At 54.2% G+C, this 18,491-nt stretch overlaps 2 protein-coding genes across 2 annotated transcripts; one reads left to right on the top strand and one right to left on the bottom strand.

The window, feature by feature from the left end:
• The first annotated feature begins 304 nt into the window (after nucleotides 1–304).
• Nucleotides 305–7,699, top strand: PKLR (pyruvate kinase L/R). Its single transcript, XM_027095434.1, has 11 exons — nucleotides 305–470; nucleotides 2,634–2,725; nucleotides 2,823–2,954; nucleotides 3,104–3,290; nucleotides 3,639–3,909; nucleotides 4,032–4,182; nucleotides 4,489–4,641; nucleotides 4,736–4,902; nucleotides 5,589–5,770; nucleotides 6,395–6,502; nucleotides 7,536–7,699. Exons 1-10 carry the CDS (start codon nucleotides 380–382, stop codon nucleotides 6,499–6,501), a joined length of 1,533 nt encoding a protein of 510 aa, XP_026951235.1. The 5' UTR covers nucleotides 305–379; the 3' UTR covers nucleotide 6,502; nucleotides 7,536–7,699.
• On the bottom strand, nucleotides 6,515–17,455 carry HCN3 (hyperpolarization activated cyclic nucleotide gated potassium channel 3). The gene is made up of 8 exons (XM_027095422.1): nucleotides 17,165–17,455; nucleotides 13,729–14,158; nucleotides 12,621–12,782; nucleotides 11,983–12,201; nucleotides 11,449–11,595; nucleotides 10,787–11,027; nucleotides 9,740–9,904; nucleotides 6,515–9,255 (listed from the first exon to the last, which is right to left on the bottom strand). Exons 1-8 carry the CDS (start codon nucleotides 17,452–17,454, stop codon nucleotides 8,549–8,551), a joined length of 2,361 nt encoding a protein of 786 aa, XP_026951223.1. The 5' UTR covers nucleotide 17,455; the 3' UTR covers nucleotides 6,515–8,548.
• Between the last annotated feature and the right edge of the window lie 1,036 nt (nucleotides 17,456–18,491).

The following is an 18,491-nucleotide window of genomic DNA, read 5'->3' as shown; positions in this document are numbered from 1 at the left end:
GGATGCGAATCCCATCTCTGTTAGTTAGAACTGTACGACCTTGGGCAATTTATTTAACCTTTCTCGGCCTCTGTTTCCTTACCTATAAAATGGGGATAATTACAGAGCATTTAACAGTACCTGCTTCCTAGCACCCTTGAGACTAAACAAGATAATGTATGCATAATGCCCAGCTCATAAGAAGATTCAACAAAAACTGGAGAACTGAGGGCAGGAATAGAGACTGTGCTGAGATGAAAGGATGGGGAGGAGAAGCAGGTGCCCATGTAGCCCCCCTTCTACTGCAGGACCAGCGGGGTACCTGCGGCGGGCTAGCGTGGCCCAGCTGACCCAGGAGCTGGGCACTTCCTTCTTCCAGCAGCAGCAGCTGCCAGCTGCCATGGCAGACACCTTCCTGGAACACCTCTGCTTGCTGGACATCGACTCCGAGCCTGTGGCCGCTCGTAGTACCAGCATCATTGCCACCATTGGTAAGCGCCCTCTATCTGCTCCTGCAGCATCCCAGGGCCTCTTGGGTGTTTCTCAAGGTGCTTCCTCATCTTTTGTGTCCTTTGAGACTTCTCCCTGTTTGACTGAGGTCATTCGTTCAACAAATATTTGTTGAGCGCTTGGTAGACAAGCTTCTGGGTCCTGGGAGTAGATCAGTGAAACGAAATAAACAGACAAAGATCCCTACCCTTGGGGAGCTGACAATCTAGCTGGGTGGGACAATAATTAATAAACATAATAAATTATTTTTAAAAATAAGGGAATTCTTTAGTATGTTAGAAACTGATAAGTACTATGGAAAACAAGAAAAAAGAAAAGAAGAATCAAGGATGGTAAGGGGCATCAGGATGCAAGGGCAGGAGGGAGGTTGCAGTCCTAATAGAGAGTCAGGGTAGCCATTGTTGAGAAAATTAGACCTGAGCAAAGACTTGAGGGAGATGAGAAAATGAGCCATGCAGATGTCTGGGGGAAGAGATTTCTAGGCAAAGGGAAGAGTCAACGCCAAGGTCCTAAGTCAAGGAGGCTGGAAACCGTCAAGGGGAAGAGTAACAGAAATGAAGAGGTTGGGGGAAAGGGAAGGTCATGTAGGGCTTTTCAGGCCATTTTCAGAAACTAAGTTGAGTTTTCCTCCAAGTATGATGGGAAACTACTGCAGAGTTTTGAGCAGGGGAATGACATGCCCTTACTTATGTCTTAACAGAACCACCCTGGCTGCAATATTTGAAAATAGATTGGGGGTGGGGGCGAGGGCAGAAGCTGCTGCTACAGTATTTCTGGTTTAGAACAGGTGGTGGCAGAGGAGCTCGTGAGAAGTGATCAGATTCTGAATGTATTTTGAAGGTAGAGCCAACAGAATATGATGGATTGGATATGGGGTGGGGGTGAGGGTGAGAAAGGAGTCAAAGATTACTCCCAGGTTTTTGACGTGAGGGACTAGAAGACTGCATTATCAACTGAGCAGGAAAGGCTGTGGTGGAAAGGTTTAGGGGGGAGAAGATCAGTTCAGTTTGAGAAGCATATTAGACATGCAAGTGTGGTACAGAGTAGGCAATCAGATACACAACTCTGGGTTTGGGAAAGGGGTCTGAACTGGAGACATAAATTTGGGAGCTGTCGGCATATTGATGGTATTTAAAGCCATGAGACTAGTTGAGACCACCAAGGAAGTGAAGGTAAAAGGAGCATCTAATGTTAAGGGGGGTAAAGAGCAAGAGAGGCTGAGAAGGAGCAGCCAGTGAGGTAGGAGTAAACCAAGAGAGGGTGGTGTCCTGGAGGCCAAGAGAAGAAGGGACATCAAGGATGTGTGTCAAATGCTGCTGATGGACCAGCTAAGATGAGGACTGAGAACTGACCATTAGATTTAGCGGCAACACAGAGGTTTTTGGTGACCTTGACAAGAACAGATGCAGTGGACAGTGGGTACAAGGAGAATAGGGGGAGGGGAATTGGAGGCAGCAAGTACAGAGATAACTCTTGCGGTGAATTTTGCTGCGAAGGTGAGCAAAGGAATAGGGCTGTAGCTAGAGGGGGAACTGGGGTTAGGAGGTTTTTTTTGGGATGAAAAATAACAGCAAGTTTACATGTTGATGGGAATGACCTAACAAAAAAGGAAAACTGATGACACAGAGGACTGGGGAATGGCTGAATCCGTTTTTGAGCAGGTGAGAAGGAGACCCAGTGCACAAGTGGAAGAACTGGCTTTAGGGAGGGACTGGAGAGGTTGGTCAACTGGGTCTCAGTTACACAGCCGTCCTATCAGCAGAGCAGGGATGGGATAGGACTCGACTCTCCTCAGTCCAATATGAGGCCTCTCAGCTCTAAAGCCTGGTACCCCAAATACCCTCACCTGGCACCCACCCCCTTCTACACTGGGGTTACCCCCACACTGCAACACTTAACATCACTGCCAACACAGTTACCTCAGGCCTGGCTGAGCCCACCTTTCTAGGGCCTCACAGTGTAAGGAGGCTTGTGTTAGCTGGAGAGGGGAAGGGAGTTTCTGACCTGCGAGCAGGGGTGGCGTCAGGGAACAAAGGTCAGGTAACAGTACTTCTGTGGCCTGGGGCAGCTCTGAGGGTGGTGATGGGTTCACCTGTCTCTCAGGTTTGGGGAGAAAGTTGTCTGAGTGGGATCTCTGGTTCCAGGGCCGGCATCTCGCTCCGTGGAGCGCCTCAAGGAGATGATCAGGGCCGGGATGAACATTGCGAGACTCAACTTCTCCCACGGCTCCCATGAGGTTCAGGGCGGGGCCGCGGGGAGGCGGGCGGGGCTAGAGGATGCCCCAGGGTCCCGGCCACCTTCCCCTGAAATCCTCCCTCTGTTCCCATCCCCAGTACCATGCTGAATCCATCGCCAACGTCCGGGAGGCGGTGGAGAGCATTGCGACTTCCCCGCTCAGCTACCGACCCGTGGCCATCGCTCTGGACACCAAGGGACCGGAGATACGCACTGGGATCCTGCAGGGGGTGAGAGGCGACCTGCGACCAGCCCTGTCTTGGGGACCGGGAAGGGGGCCGTGCGCTGCGGAGGCAGTTGCCCGTAGGGCGGAGCATGGGGAGGGGCCGGCCCCCACCGAGGCAGGCAGAACTCAGTCCTCCTCTGGCCTCGCCCCTAGGGCCCTGAGTCGGAAGTGGAGCTAGTGAAGGGCTCCCAGGTGCTAGTGACTGTGGACCCTGCGTTCCGGACGCGGGGGGACGCGAACACCGTGTGGGTGGACTACGCCAATATTGTCCACGTCGTGCCGGTGGGGGGCCGCATCTACATTGACGACGGGCTCATCTCCCTAGAGGTCACGAAAATCGGTGTGGACGCGCCTCCCGCCCTGGCCCTACGCAATGCGCGCACTCTCTTCCTTTTGGCTCCCGCACTCGCCCTTCACACCCACTACACCTTCCCCTGGCCACCCGTCCTGCGAGCCCTCGGCATCCAGACTCCTGGGCTCACCCTGGGTTGGGGCTGGACTGGCGGGTTAGTAGTTTCTTCCACAGAAGTCCGCCCTGTGCCTATTCGGTGCGGAGCCCAGGCCGAGGACCAAGAGATGAATACGACATGGTTCCGCTCTCTTGGGGGTCCAATCCTCGTGTTCCCGCTGCCCTGACTAAGCCCCCGGCCTCACCCCTGACCTTAGCTGACTCTTTCCATGCCTGTAGGTCCAGAGGGGCTGGAGACCCACGTGGAAAACGGCGGTGTCCTGGGCAGCCGGAAGGGCGTGAACTTGCCGGGGGCCCAGGTGGACCTGCCCGGACTGTCCGAGCAAGATGTCCAGGACCTGCGCTTCGGGGTGGAGCATGGCGTGGACATCGTCTTTGCCTCCTTTGTGCGGAGAGCCAGCGACGTTGCTGCCGTCCGGGCTGCTCTGGGGCCGGAAGGACAGGGCATCAAGATCATTAGCAAAATCGAGAACCACGAAGGCGTGAAGAAGTGAGCCTTGGTCTTTGTTCCCATCAGGCCCTACCCATCCCCATCGCCCCTCCCCTTCTCCTGCCTGCCTCTCCCTGGCATCTCCTGGCTCTTCCCCAGCCCTGACTCCCCCAACCGCCCAGGTTTGATGAAATCCTGGAGGTGAGCGACGGCATTATGGTGGCACGGGGTGACCTGGGCATTGAGATCCCAGCCGAGAAGGTTTTCCTGGCTCAGAAGATGATGATTGGCCGTTGCAACTTGGCGGGAAAGCCCGTTGTCTGTGCTACACAGGTCTGGAATGAGCCCTGGGGGCAGGGCCCTCTGTGGGTCTGGGGACACCTGAAGGTGAATACCCACACCTTAGGTCTCTAGCACGTTTTGCTGTCCAGTGTTTGACCCTCAAACAACGAAGCTAGGAAGAGATACTGGGACCCCCATTTTCAGATGAGGAAACAGAATAGCCAGGATCACATAGTCTGTGAGTGTGACACTGGCTTTAGGGGCCCTCAGAGAGTGTGGGAGTCCGAGAAGTACTTCAGGGCAGGGTCCCCAGTCAGAGTATGACAACTACAGCTCTGACATCCAGATGTCCCCCAGATGCTGGAAAGCATGATCACTAAGCCCCGGCCAACCCGGGCAGAGACGAGTGATGTGGCCAACGCCGTGCTGGATGGGGCAGACTGCATCATGCTGTCGGGGGAGACTGCCAAAGGCAACTTTCCTGTGGAGGCTGTAAAGATGCAGCATGCGGTAGGAGCTCAGAATGCAAGGCAAACGGGCTGGAAAACCACATCCCTTCCAGGTCCCAATAGCCTTGCCCAGCCTTACCCCCTGGTGCCCACAGATTGCCCGGGAGGCAGAGGCTGCCGTGTACCACCGGCAGCTCTTTGAGGAGCTGCGCCGGGCGGCACCACTGAGCCGGGATCCCACCGAGGTCACCGCTATTGGCGCTGTGGAGGCTGCCTTCAAGTGCTGTGCTGCTGCCATCATCGTGCTGACCACAACTGGCCGGTGAGGGGGACACTGGGAACGCCAAGACAGGGCTTTGGGCCAAGGGCAGGCTGGGATGGGCCCCAGGCTTGGGTTTTGTCTCATCATCAGAGGAGAGGCAGCTATGGGAGCTGGAGGCCTAGAGAGGCAGATCTTGACGCACACCAGGAATTGTACCTGCGAACCCCAGGGGTTTGGAAGGGTAAGGTGGCATCACTGGATGCGTTGGCTTGCAGGCCGTTTAGGCTCCTAGGGCTCAGAGGCAGGTCCTCTGCATTCAGCCCACAAAGCCTTACAAGGCTGGGGTGTTGCAGAAGGGCCCAGAAGGTCTGAGTTCAAGTCTTTGCCTGTGATACCTTGGGTAAGTCACCCAGGCTCTGTAAGCCTCCTCCATTTGTTCATGGGATTGTGAGGATTAACAAGAGACATTTGTAAGTTAAGTACTATATAAAGGTGCATTCCCAGAAGGGTTTTCTGTTTTTCAAAGCAGTTTCTCCTTATCTCATTTGATATTTTTTAAAATCATCTCATATCCTCCTTGTGTGGTAAGAAAGGCGGGTATTCTTATACCCACTTTACAGGTGAGAAAACTAAGGCCCAGAAAAATATGATGACTTACCTAGGGTCACACAGCTTATTGCTGGCACCTGGAACCAGAACCCAACACTCTTTCACTCTTCTGGGCTGACTTTGTCTGCCTCCTTCAGCTCAGCCCAGCTTCTGTCTCGGTACCGACCTCGGGCAGCAGTCATTGCTGTCACCCGCTCTGCCCAGGCTGCCCGCCAGGCCCACCTGTGCCGGGGAGTCTTCCCTGTGCTCTACCGTGAACCTCCAGAGGCCATCTGGGCAGACGATGTGGATCGCCGAGTCCAATTTGGCATTGAAAGTGGTGAGCCACCTAAACTCCTTCCCCATCCACCCCTGGATTTGTATCATGAGTCCTACGCCCCACACCCACCCAAAAGGGCCTTGCCTCTCTCCTCTGGTCCCAGATTTTCTCTGTGAGATTCACTAAGACTGAGATATTTGGGCTTCCAGGGGTGGGGGGAACGTGCTGAGGGAGGAGGGCAGAGGGAGAGAGGTCAGGGGTCAGGGCCATCCTTAAGAAGTCGGCTCAGCTGCTGCCTGCACCAGATGGCTAGAGCCAGGCCTGACCCAAGGAGCAAGAGGTGAAAAGAGAAAGGGGAACCCAGTCCCCTGCAGCTGCAACTAAAATCTAATTGACAATTGGCTATGCTCATACCCCACCTCTTCCTATCATCATAGCAATACAGGCAGACAGCCTTGCTACTTAGCAACATGCCACCCCACGGGCATATGTGCAGCTCTGATATACTACAGTGGTCACATTCCTGCGGTGCCACCTGTGGGACACACTGTACAGTTTGCCTCAGGCCCCTCACTACCTACCTAGTGGGCTTGAAGAGGCGAAGGATGGTAGCTCGTTCTCATTACAGGGCTGGCCTGGGTTCCTCAATGGCTAATTAGCATCTTCTCCCCTTCCTCCTCCCAGGAAAGCTCCGTGGCTTCCTCCGTTTTGGGGACCTGGTGATTGTGGTGACAGGCTGGCGACCGGGCTCCGGCTATACCAACATTATGCGGGTGCTGAGCGTAACCTGAGGTGCCCCTCCTCCTCTGACCGAGCCAGCTCTGGACCCGTCCCTCCTTTCTGCTCCCTCCTACTGCCCCACCTCTAAGTCTTCTCTACTCCCAATCCTCCCTTCCCTAGGCCACATCTGCCATCCAGGGTGCCCCCTCCCCCTCTCCATTTCGCACAGGCCTTGAAAGTCTGTATCCAATTAAGCCCTGGCCATCCAACAGCACCAATGGTACATTCCCTGCATCTGATACTCTTAACTGGTCCCTAAAATACTCTGAGCCTTTAATCCAGTTTAACTGATTAATTCTATTCCCCTAGTCTTCCCATACCTGGGGGCAGAGGTGAGTGGAACAGGACAATCATGTCCACAGTCTCCACAAAATCTCTATTTAAAAAATATTTCACATCCATGCAGTTTTATGTTCTCTTATGTGGCCCTCATGATAATCTGGGCATCCCCCGAGGAGAGTGCCACCTCTTTCTTCATTGTCACTGTCAGTGATATCAAAGCACCACCCTTTTGGGGAAGCTAGGGTAGATGGAAGGCGGGGAGCCCCGAGAGCCAGGCAGGCTCATCCCGTCACTGTCTCTACCACCTCTAGGCTTGCAGGCCGCTCCCTGGCTGCTCTCATACCCACCTCATGCCTTGCTGGGTCAGGTATCCTGCTACCTCCTCCTGTACCCCAGAATGCCCACTTTGTTCCCACACACAAGCCAGGAGCCAAAACAAGTGTCTCTATTTTCTTTTTAAACCCAGGTGTTTGGAAGCAATATAAAACCTCTCCCACACACCCAGAACCCCAGAACTGCCCACCCAGGAGAAAAGGAGATTTAGGGTCCTGGCCCCTCATTCTCTGATGCTGTAGAGTAGGTGTGGGGACAGAGGGGTGGGATAGGGGGCTTCTCTTGTCCCTGAGAAGGCAGAGGTACTGGCTAGCCTGCCCTTCCCCAGGCTTGGTTACCTCGGGCCCTCCCCTTACTCCTGCACCAGCAGCAAACTCAGTAGAAAGGAAAAAAAACCTAAAAATAAGAACAGTCCGCCTCTCCCTCTCAGGTGGCCTTCCTGCTCCTACCTAGTTAGGGAGAGGGCTCAAGTATTGCCACTGATGGGAGTTGGGCAAGGACCACAAGAGCTGGCATGGAGGGGCTCTGCCCATTCCTGTCTCCCTACCAGGAGGGGATGGGAGAGATGGATAAATAAAATGAATTGATAATAAATAAAATTAGCAAATGAGTGAATAAATACAATTATTAAATGATTGAATAAATAAGGAAGGGAGTAAGGAAAGAAAAAATTCCATCTAAGGATTCACTTGCCCCCAACCTGGGGGGAATCTACGCTGGCACACTAAATAAAGGGGGTGTCAACAATCCCTTAGCTTCAAGGGGGTCGTCACTGGGACAGGGGCATAGGGAGGAGGTGGCTCCCAGTTTACAAAAAGGCAGTTCTATCACAGAGACAGAGAGTGCAAGGAACTTGTCAGGAGATGTGTGTTCCCACTCAGGGGGTATAGACAGGGAGGGTCCACGCATGGCAGTAAAGCTGGATGCCCACACCAGGGACCCAAGACATTTGTTGACAGCAGTGGGGGGACAGGTAATTGGCAGTGCCCAGCTATGCTAGCAGACAGGAAGATAACCATGCCAGGCAGAACCTGCAAGGTCATGGGCAGGAAAACAGAGACATCTAGTTACTTGGCAGTGATGGTGATGGCAAGTACTTGTGCTTAGTAAGATGGGATCATGGGCCCAGGCCCGCACCTGGCAGGACCATGGCTAGGGGAATACCCTCATCAGAGGGCTTGGAGTCACTTCTACTTGGCAGTGGAGACATACAGCGTCTGGTACAGTGCCTTGAACATGGTAGGCGCTAAGTATCTTTGATGAATGGGTGAATGGATTAGGAGGATGTCAGGTTGCAAGGCGCCTGAGCTGAGAACAGAGACCATCTTCTTGGTACTAAGGGGAGATACTCCCATAGAGCAGTGTTTCAGGTCCCCTTGGTGTCCCCAAGAGGCGTCTGCCCTCTGGCACATGCTACGGCACCCAAGAGCTTACCCAAAGGTTTCACATGTTGGAAGAGAGTTGGGGGCCCCGGGGAGTGGCTGGCTCAGGCACTGATGGCCTGGGGGGCTGGGCTGTCCCTGGAGGCTTAGCCAGGAGCCCTGAGGGGGGCAGGCGTTCACCTCCTGAGCCCTTACACCCAGGAGAGCCATCACCTGCTGCCCGCTGAGGCAGAGAGGGCTGGGAGGCTGAGAGTGGGCGGCCCCGAGGTCCTAGTCGCCGTCCACCTCCTCCTGGGGGAGGCCCCAGCAGTGACACCTGGGAGCGCCCAGCCCGGGATAGGCTGGCATGGAGGGTTCGGGCAGGTGGGGCCGGCAGGCGGGAAGTGGATGCCCAGGGTCCCCGGGCCAGCAGAGGGCCGGCTCGGACAGGGACAAGTGGGGAGGCTGGGGAGCCTGCTCCTGCTGATCTTCGAGCAGAGCGAGCAAGGAGGGTGACTGGAGAGTCAGGGGAGAGGGGGAGAGGGCCCCGCTGGTGCGTCAGGGCAATGGCCACATTGGAGGTCACGGCGGCTGCTTGCAGGGGTGCGTGCACTAGTGGCTCCCACAGCACCGGCTTTCCGCTGAGCCGAGCTCCTGTGCCTGGGGCCAGGCCCCGAACACCCCGAGCCATATCCCTGTCGTGTTGCACCAAGTGCTGCTCCATGATGCCCCCACTGCTGCCTGGACTTGGCTCAGAGCGCTTCCGCTGCAGTATGGAATTCTTCTTGCCTAGAAATTGTCCCGGGGGAAGGAGTTAAGGATAGGAAAGGAATCCAAGATGAAGGTTGGATATGAAAAGTATGAGGGTAACAAGATGGAGTCAAGGGGTGGTGGTGGGGTGAAGGTAGGGGATAGGGGTCAAGAGGATGGAGATGGAGTTGGGGGATGGAGATTGGGAGATGGGGGTTGGAGGAAGAGGGTCAGGGGATGAGTATGTATCACAGATGGTGAGGGTCAGGGACTGGTACTCAGGGAAGGAGGATTCAAGGCATGAGAACTTGGGGTGATATCTCCAAGGGTAGGAGATGCTGAATGGTAAGGACAGTGAGCCAGTGTTGAAAGCCCTATTGGGGCATTTGCTGGGACTAGGTTGGGCTGGGGTGTGATGCTGAGGCGCTGGAGCCTGGGCCCTGGACCGCTGGGGACTCCTTGCTATGGACAAGGGGTGAGGGCACAGCCTGGACCCAGAGCAGACAGGGTGGAAAGGCCTCACCAATGCGGCGCAGCCGATCCATGGCCACTGTCTCGAAGGCCCGGCGCATCATGGGGAACTCCTCGAGCACGGCGTTGAAATGGTCCACGCTGAGCGAGTAGAGGCGGCAGTAGGTGTCAGCACGCACACTGGCTGTGCGTCGGCCCCGAGTCAGCAGACAGATTTCTGGTGAAGTTGGGAGGAAGCCTTCAAAATCACTGTCCACAGAACTCCCTCTCACTGGGCCTGCAGCAGCTGACCCAGATTCCTCAGGCTCCTCCCCAGATGGGAGAAACTGACGATTACCCACCCACCCAGGGTCCCTAAATGCTCCAAGCATGGTCGCTCTCCAGACCTGCATAATTACTGTCCTTCTCATTCTGTCCAAATTAAAGATGATAACCAGGCAGCTCTTGCTGGCCCCCAGACTCCTAGTTACTCCACTCCACTTTAATTCCCAACCCACCTCCACTGCTTTAGCCCAAGAGGTAGGCCTGGGGCAGTGCCCTCTGTGTGCCCTCCCCTCCCACCCCTTTGAAGGAACACCAAGGGCAACCCAGAAGGAGAAAAGCAGTGCCAAAGGGCAAAGGGTAACACAATGGGGAGGTTGGAAGGTGGTGGGTGATTTGGGGACTGCGAGAATATATGAGCCTCAAATCACTTTGGGTAGCAGCTGGCAGAACTGCCCCCACTGCCACAGGCTGGGCCCCTGATTCATACCACCAAGGCATCCCACAAGGGAGCCACAGAGGTCAAGCCCCTGGGAAAGCACTGCTTTATTCCTATCTTTCTCTCATGGAAATCTCATGAGATCCTTGGATTTCACTGCTTAAGGATTCTAAAAGGCCCACTGGCCCAGTAATTTTCAACCTGGCTATACATTGGAATCTCTTAAGAAGCTTTTAAAAATACAGAACTCCAGACCCCAGACCCAGAGATTCTGATTGAATAGGCCTGGGGAGGAGCTGCAACTCTCTGATCCTGCAGCATAGCCAGGTGAAGACCCTGATCCAGGGGAGCAGTTGCCCTCTGCTCCAGACCCCCCAACCCTCCCTGAGGCCTGCTGACCCCCAAAGTATGATCCATCAGTGAGGCGGGTGTCCCGGGCGCCACGTGCCAGCACACTGAGCAGCCCATGCTGGATGAAGTACATCTTCCTGCCCACGGAGCCCTCACGCACCACGAGGTCCCCCGGCTGGAAGACCTCAAAGCGTAGCTTGGTGAGCACGGCCGTGACGAAGCTGGGGTCGGCGTGGGCGAACAGTGGCATGTGGGCCACGAGGCCCCGGCAGGTGAAGTTAATGATCTCCTGGGCAGGGGAGGGGCCTGTCAGGCAGGCTGTGCCCCCTGCCCCGAGGTGCCCCCATCGAGCTCATCTGTCTCCAGAAGCCCCACCCCTGGGGCCATGATCTGCCAAAGGACGGGTATGCTTCAGTGGGCCTGGGACCATCTCTAAGCTCCTGCCTTCAGAGCTCTCCCATGAGCCTTCACAGGACCATCCCCCACAAAGAGAGACCCCTGCAGCCCTCCCCAGTATATTTCACCCCTATAAGAGCTTCAAGAAAGACCCTGGCCCCTAAAAGTCCTCCAAAGGCCTGACCTCCCATGGGGCCCTCTGTAGGCCCCACTCCCTGTAGGTGCACCTGCTGACCAATAGCCCCCACCCCAGATGGCATCCCAGAAGCCCAGGTCCTTGAAGAGCCTCCCTCCAGGGCCCCGCCCAGTCCCACCTCCCGAAGTGGTTCGCTCAGCTCTCCTAGGATGCTTTCCTCGTCAAACATCTTGCCCTGGTAGCGGTGCTCATAGTACTCATGGATGCGCTGCCGTGTGTCAGCTGGCAGCTTGTGGAAGGACATATACTGCTCCACCTGCTTGTACTGGAGAGCCAGCCGATGGCCAGCAGGCAAGAAAACACAGAGACAGATGTGGAGCCAGAACAGTGTGTGGGGAGCGGTGTGTGAAGGAAGGTCACAGACGTGGGCCAAACCCAGAGGGTTGAAACATGGAGGCAGAAGGGTATATAGATAATGGTGGATACAGGGAGGACACAGAGCACAATCACAAGAAAAGCCAGACATGGGCGGGGGGGCGGGTCCAAGGACAGGTGCATTGGTCCAAACAAGGAAAAGGTACACACATGGCACAAATGGACATGGGGCAAGGCAGGACACAGAGATCCAACAAGGGCATGCGTCAGAATGGGCTCCAAGTTGAGCTACCCAGCCTCCAGCACCCCTCCCCTGCCTTCTCCTGCCCCTGCTGACCTTCTCCTGGTACTGACGCCGAGAAGAGTCCAGGGACTGGATGAGGGCAGTGGCGTGGCCGATGAACATGGCGTAGCACGTGGCACCCACGATCATGCTGAGCATGGTGAGCCAGACGTCGGGCATGCCCACAGGTGCCTGCTGCCCGTAGCCAATGCAGAGCATGTGGCTCATGGCCTTGAACAGGGCGTGGGAATACTGGCGGCCCCACGAGTAGTTCTGGGGGGCAGAGCGTATTGCAGAGCTGGGCACAGACCCCTCAGAGCCTCATTCTCCTCCTGCCCCCTCTTCTCTTTCAGTTCTTCTGTCTGCCCCCTTCTACTTTAGACCTGCCTGCCAGGGGAGGAACTTAGGTTTGGTTCTGGGGGGCCTGAGACAGAAGGGGCCTCTTTTACAGCATGGGGGCTGCAGTTTCTGGCTAGGTTTCCTTCCCTGCCTGCTCCCTCCAACACACAGACACTTCTTCCGGGCCTCTTTCCTCTCACTCTCCTCTCACCTCCCCACCTCCTCTCTCCTGTCTTCTCTTTTGGCCATCTCTCCATCATCTCCCACCTCCTGCCCCCTTTGTTCATCCCTCCTGCTCAGGGAGAAGAGCCCTTGGAAGGCCCAGGAGGGGCTGAACTGTGGGGAGTTCTCACCACCATATGGTTGATGGAGACCCAGCAGTCGGGAGGGAAGTCCTGCAGCATGGGGACCAGGAACTGCAGACAGCCATCCCAGTGACATAGCAGCAGCATCATTCCGATGAGGTTGAAGATGCGAACCACAGCACTGGCCAGGTCATAGGTCATGTGAAAGATCTGAGGAGTCCGAGGAGGGGCTGCTGTGGACAGGAAGCCCTCTCTGCCAGTACTTCTCCATTCCTGGCCTTGCAAATACTCTCTTTGAATTTCTCTCTAGCCCCGGCCCTCATGAATGTTAAAACTGTGGCTATTATTCACTCGTATAGAGCTTTACAGCGTATATAGCTAATACAAAGGAGGTTGTATTACTACTCTCATCTTATAAAAAGGAAAATCGATGCCAATCATGTGCCCCAAGTCACACAGCAAGTGTCACAGCAGAGACTCAAAAAGGTCTGCTGCACAAGTTGCCCAAGTGTAGCCTGGGAAAGAGGAGAGAGGGCATTTCACAGTGTAATGTCCCCAGGGCATATATAACGATTAATGCCAGAAGTCCTCTTCCCCTCCAATAATAAAAATAATAATAGGTAGTTTACTGAGAACTTACTATGTGCCAGGCACTGTTCTAGGTGCTTTACAGGTATTAACTTCTTTAATCCTTACAACCTTATCATATGTAAGTATATTTAACATTTTCATTTTATAGAAGGGGAAACCAAGTCTCATACAGTAAACAGTAAAACTGGGATCTGACCACAAGCAATGAGATTGCAGAGCCCACACTCTGAACACTAAAATCTGCTGCTGTCCTGAAGCTGAAACTCAAGCCTCTCCCACACTCTGCAATTCTTAACTCCTCTCCTACACCTTCCTCCCAGAGTCCAACTAACCCTCAAGTCTTTGTCCGGCAGTTGTGCTCCACCCTCCTGCACCACCACCTTCTCACCTTGAGGACCCATCCCCTGAACACTCATTCTGTCCCTGCTTCTCCTCTATCAACTTTGGAGACAGCCCTCCCTTGGAAGCCCCACCCATCTGCCCCACCCCATAAAGTCGCCAGGAGCCCCACCCATATCGCTGTCTGGAGTAGTCTGCAAGCCCCCTGCCCACCTCCCCACCCCACCTCCTCCCACTGGTGTATGTAGCGGATGAGGCGGGAAAGGCGGAGCAGCCGCAGCAGGCTGAGGATCTTGGTGAAACGCACGATGCGCAGGGCCCGAGCTGTTTTGTAGACCTCGGTGTCCAGTCGGGGCTCCAGCTCCACCACCAGGAAAATGTAATCCACAGGAATAGAGGAGATAAGATCAACCAGGAACCAGGTGCGCAGGTAGCGTGTGCGGATGGCCCGCGGTGCCAGCAGGATCTCAGCACCCTCCTCTACCACAATGCCTGTGCGGAAGTTGAGCACCAGATCCATCAGGAAGAAAGTGTCAGAGAGGACGTTGAAGACGATCCAAGGTGGGGAGTTCTCCTCCTTGAAGAAGGTGATGCCCACAGGTAGCACAATGAGGTTCCCCACCATCAGCAGGAGCATGATCAGGTCCCAGTAAAACCTAAGGTAGGGATGGGATGGGAAGTAAGACCACAGTGATATTTCACAATGATGGTCAGCCACCAGACTAAGGGTAGATAGTCTCTCAGACAAAAGTGGGCAAGGATACAGAACAACAGAATGACCATTCACAGCTAGTGGGAGTGTAAATTGGGACCACCATTTGGAAAAATAGTTTGGAATTATCTAGTAAAGTTAAACATTTGCATCCCCTGCAACCCAGCAATTCTATTCCTAGGTATACACACATTCAAGGGAAAAATGTGCTCCAGGAGATATATACAGGGATAACAGCATTAAATCTGGAAATAATCCAAATGTCCATCAGTAGAAAAATGTAGACAAATGAGATAAACACAATAGATAAATAGATAAATACACTATGATACACTCATACCCTGGAATATTATACAACTGTAAAATCACCTAACTGCAGTTACATTCCGCAGTACGAAGGAATCTCACAAATTAAATGTTGAGAAACAAAAGGATACACACTGTATGATTCCACACATACAAAATTCAAAAATAGGCCAAACTAAACTGCGTCATTTAGGGATTCACAGAAAAGTGGTAAAACTATAAAGAAAAGTAAGAAAATGAGTACCAAAAGTTAGAATAGTGGGTTTGGGAAAGGAATGTGAGAGCAGCAGGGAGCCTTCTGGGGTATCAGCAATGTAGTCTCTCTTGACCTAGATAGTTGTTACATGTGAGTTTGCTTTACAATTATTCTTTCATATGTGTGTGTGTGTGTGTGTGTGTGTATGTATATATATATATCCTGCTATGTACTATACTATATATATCTACCTTATATATTCACTATATATATCTCTACTATGTATATATCCCTAGTAAATATATCCCTAATGTGCATATATATATTCTTTATATAGTAATATATACGTAATATCCTTACTATATGTATATGATCTATGTCACTATTATTAAATATTCTTATTATTAAATATTTTTTAAGTTAACAAAAGGTAAATACCCTGTGCTGATCTCATAGGGTTGTTGAAAAAATATGCACTGAGACAACGGATGTGACTGTGCTGTACAAGCACTATTTGGATTATGACTCACCCACTCTTTATCCCCAGATTTCTGAAGAGGTTGCTGCTTTTCCCATCTCTAGCTCTCTGTCCATTCCTAGTCTAGGACTTCATGCCTTCCCTAGCCCTCCCCAACTTTCCCCACCCCATCTCTCCTCCCCAACACAGTTGGGCCCATAGTTTCTGTTTCTCTGCTGGGATCTGCTCATCTGTGTCCCAGGGTGGGGATGATCTGTCCTGCCTCCCAACTGAACTATCTTTTCAGGTATGCCCCTCCCTCCTCCACAGCACCTCAGACAGTGCTGCTGCACATACAGAGAAGCTCTATAGCAGATCCTGAGACAGCAAGGCTTGAAGCTCTGCACTCCTTTCCTCCCCTAACCTCCCTGTGCCCAGTGGGACTCTGGCTGAGCCCAGGCAAGGGTATGGGCAGGGGAGAGCCATACTGCTGTGGTGGAAGCTGTGAAAAGAAGAGGTCAGGAGGGAGTGAGGTGAAGCCTTCATTCAAAGAAGTTCATTGGACAATCTCAGGGTCCCAAGTAGCTATGGTGGTTTCAATTCCAGGACACACCTAGATGCAGTATCAACCCAGGACCCAGTCCCTTCTGACTCTGACTGCAAAAATCAACCCTTTCAGCCCCAGAAAGAAGTTTGGTGGTCCCCAAGTCCAGGCCTCCAGGAAGCCCTTCAGACTGTGTGATTTCAATCAACAACAAATCCTGGATCCCCTCTTCTTCTCTTTCCTGGCCACTGGAGAAATCCTGTACTGTAAGCTGGGAGAGGAGAGGGAAAGAGGGTTTGCCTAGCCATAGAGCATCTTCACAGCCTGACTCACAGGCAGTCACAAGCCTGGCGTGTGATGCAGGAGAGAGGACAGAAAAGAAGCACAATAATAAGGGGGATACATGGCTTCTGGGGATACATCTGAGGGTGAAATGGGGGAGGGGAGGGAGAGCCACAGGAGACTAGAAATGGTGCACTGGTAGGGTGAGAATGAGGCAGTAAAAAGGAGGGGAATGAAAGGAAAAATGAGAGAAAGAGGAACATTTAGGGAGTGTGTATGTCTGTGGATTAAGATGATGTCTACGTCTCCAATTGTGTTTCCAGGCCCCTGATTCACACCTCATCCTTTCTGCTCATTTAGCTCCCCAGGTTAGGTGCTTTGCATGCATCCTTGCCACATCCAGAAGCTGTCCTTCATTTCCCCCAAGGACAGGGTTGCTCTCCTCCCCTAGCGACCTTGATGTAGAGGTACAGCCTGATGGGGACTATGGAATGGCCCCACCCCCACTCTTCGTTCCTTCGGTCTGGTAGTCACCTGGGCGGTGGTCATATGGGGGGTGGCCTTGACCCTGTGTTGCTGTCTCACATCGCTCTGCGTCCAGGCCCTACCCTGCCGAATACCGCCTTCAGCACCAGGGACAGCGATCAGAACTACTGTCTGGACACTCCCTCCTCCCCTTCCGCAGCGTCCCTATTTTTTCTGGTCGCCCGCCCTGCTGAACTAGGCGGGTGCTGGGGGTGGGAATGGGGACAGTGGGAAATAGCGGGGCTTGGTTTCTCCCTCAGGCTGACCCAGAGCCTCGGAACATGACAAAATTCCCCAGATCCCCAGCAAGCAGGACAGGAGGAGAGAGCAGTCCCTAATTCCAGTATTCCCTGTGGTGCAGGTAGGGTACCGGGTTCCTGAAATGGGAAATCCAGGTCTCTGTTGTCCGCTTGTCCCTTCCGGCGCCCCCAGCATGAAAAGTCACCAAGGACCTCCGGCTGGTGATCCTTCACCCAAGAATTCTCGGGCTAGGTTGGGGGAAGTGACTCTGTCGGCCCAACAGGGGACCCCTGGGCCGGAAATGAAGTGTCCGTGGAGGGTGGGGCAGGCCCGGCCCCCCTGTCGCGGCCCGTGAGGGTGGGATCTGTGTCCCCCGCCCTCCCTGCCGGACCCCCAGTACCGGAAGTCGCTGTAGGGGTGGATGATCCAGGCCCCCGCTGACTTGACCCGCTCCTGCTCGATTTCCACTGCTTTGTGGCTGCCGAACACGCGAAGGGAGAACTTGTTGACCGTGGGCTGGAGCAGCGTCCCGAGCTGCCTCCTCTTGGGCTCAGGCCCGGTCCCGGGCCTGGACCCAGGGATCGGATCCGAGGCCGTGGTTGTAGACGCCGGGGCAGCAGGAGGCGCCCTCTCCAGCCCAGGGGTCGCCCCATCGCTGGCCCTAGTCGTCGGCCTCTGCTCCGCCTCCATGACGCCCGTTAGCTTACACGTTTGGCCTCCTAGACCCTGCCGCGGCCATTCGGGACCCCCGACCCCTCCCGGAGTCGGAGCGGGCGCAGCCCGGCTGACTCGGAGCGGAGGCGTAGTCGGCTAGGAACCGCCGGCGCGCGGAGAGGAGGGGGTGTGTGCGACAGACTCTCCCGCGGGCGGCGGGCGGGTTGCGATGCGCCCCCTGGCGAAAGCCGAGCGAAGGCTGGGCAGGGCGGGCGGAGGCGGGGCGGACCGAGAGCCATCCCGGGAGGGGGCGGGACCAATGTAACCTGTAACCCGAGGGACCCCCCCCAGGCGGGCGTGGCTTAGCCAATGGGGGCGGTCCTGCAAGTACAGGAAGAGAAGGAGGGGAAACGAAGCCAGTGCCACGGAGAGGAAATGGTCTAGAGTTGAAGGGCTTTTATCCCCTGAGTGCCAGGGAGGCGGAGCCGCCTGCGAGTGGCGGGTAAACCGGATGCTGGTTGTAGCTCGTGAGGCTCGGGAGGGCGAAGAATTGGGAACCAGTGGAAGAGATGGGGAATAGCTTTTAAGATTCTTCTTACCCACTCTCGCTTATGGACTTCCTGCGTTTCACTTTTTTTCCTCTCAGCACTCTCCTAGGCATACTCCTTTCTTCTGACCTCCTTCATACTGCTCCCCCTCGTATTTCATTTCCGAACTCATCTGCCAGCCCTCACCAAAAGCAATTCTGCCAGTTACTGAGTGGACGCTGAGGATACAAGGATGAACACAAAGTCCTATCCATAAAGCCAGTGCTCCTCTATGCCCGCAGATGAGACAGGTAAATTACAGTGCTATGTGATGTAAAGGGCTATTTTGGGGGTTTTTTTGGCTGTGCTGCGCGGCTTGCGGGATCTTAGGTCCCCGACCAGGGATTGAATTGAAACCTGGGCCCTCGGCAGTGAAAGTGTAGAGTCCTAACCACTGGATCACCAGGGAATTCCCTGAAAGTTCTTAAATATCTCAAATTCTTCCCCTCATCTCCACTTCTTATTGTCACTGCCTTATTTAAAGCC

Source organism: Aethalodelphis obliquidens, unplaced genomic scaffold (assembly GCF_003676395.1).
Source record: "Aethalodelphis obliquidens isolate GAN/ISIS:26980383/991018 unplaced genomic scaffold, ASM367639v1 scaffold90, whole genome shotgun sequence".
Taxonomy (NCBI): Eukaryota; Metazoa; Chordata; class Mammalia; order Artiodactyla; family Delphinidae; genus Aethalodelphis; species Aethalodelphis obliquidens.
The sequence above is the reverse complement of the archived record's forward strand: the minus strand, read 5'-3'. Positions and strand labels throughout refer to the sequence as shown.

What these genes read in the sequence shown, in the direction of transcription:
- HCN3 (XM_027095422.1), bottom strand. Translation starts at nt 17,454, where the DNA reads ATGGAGGCGGAGCAGAGGCCGACGACTAGGGCCAGCGATGGGGCGACC. An exon ending in TCTCCATCAACCATATGGTG is followed by an intron (nt 12,202 to 12,620) that starts GTGAGAACTCCC and finishes TCTGCCCCCCAG; the next exon opens with AACTACTCGTGGGGCCGCCA. An exon ending in TGATGGATCATACTTTGGGG is followed by an intron (nt 9,905 to 10,786) that starts GTCAGCAGGCCT and finishes CAACTTCACCAG; the next exon opens with AAATCTGTCTGCTGACTCGG.
- PKLR (XM_027095434.1), top strand. Translation starts at nt 380, where the DNA reads ATGGCAGACACCTTCCTGGAACACCTCTGCTTGCTGGACATCGACTCC. An exon ending in CTGTAAAGATGCAGCATGCG is followed by an intron (nt 4,642 to 4,735) that starts GTAGGAGCTCAG and finishes TGGTGCCCACAG; the next exon opens with ATTGCCCGGGAGGCAGAGGC. An exon ending in GTGCTGACCACAACTGGCCG is followed by an intron (nt 4,903 to 5,588) that starts GTGAGGGGGACA and finishes TGCCTCCTTCAG; the next exon opens with CTCAGCCCAGCTTCTGTCTC.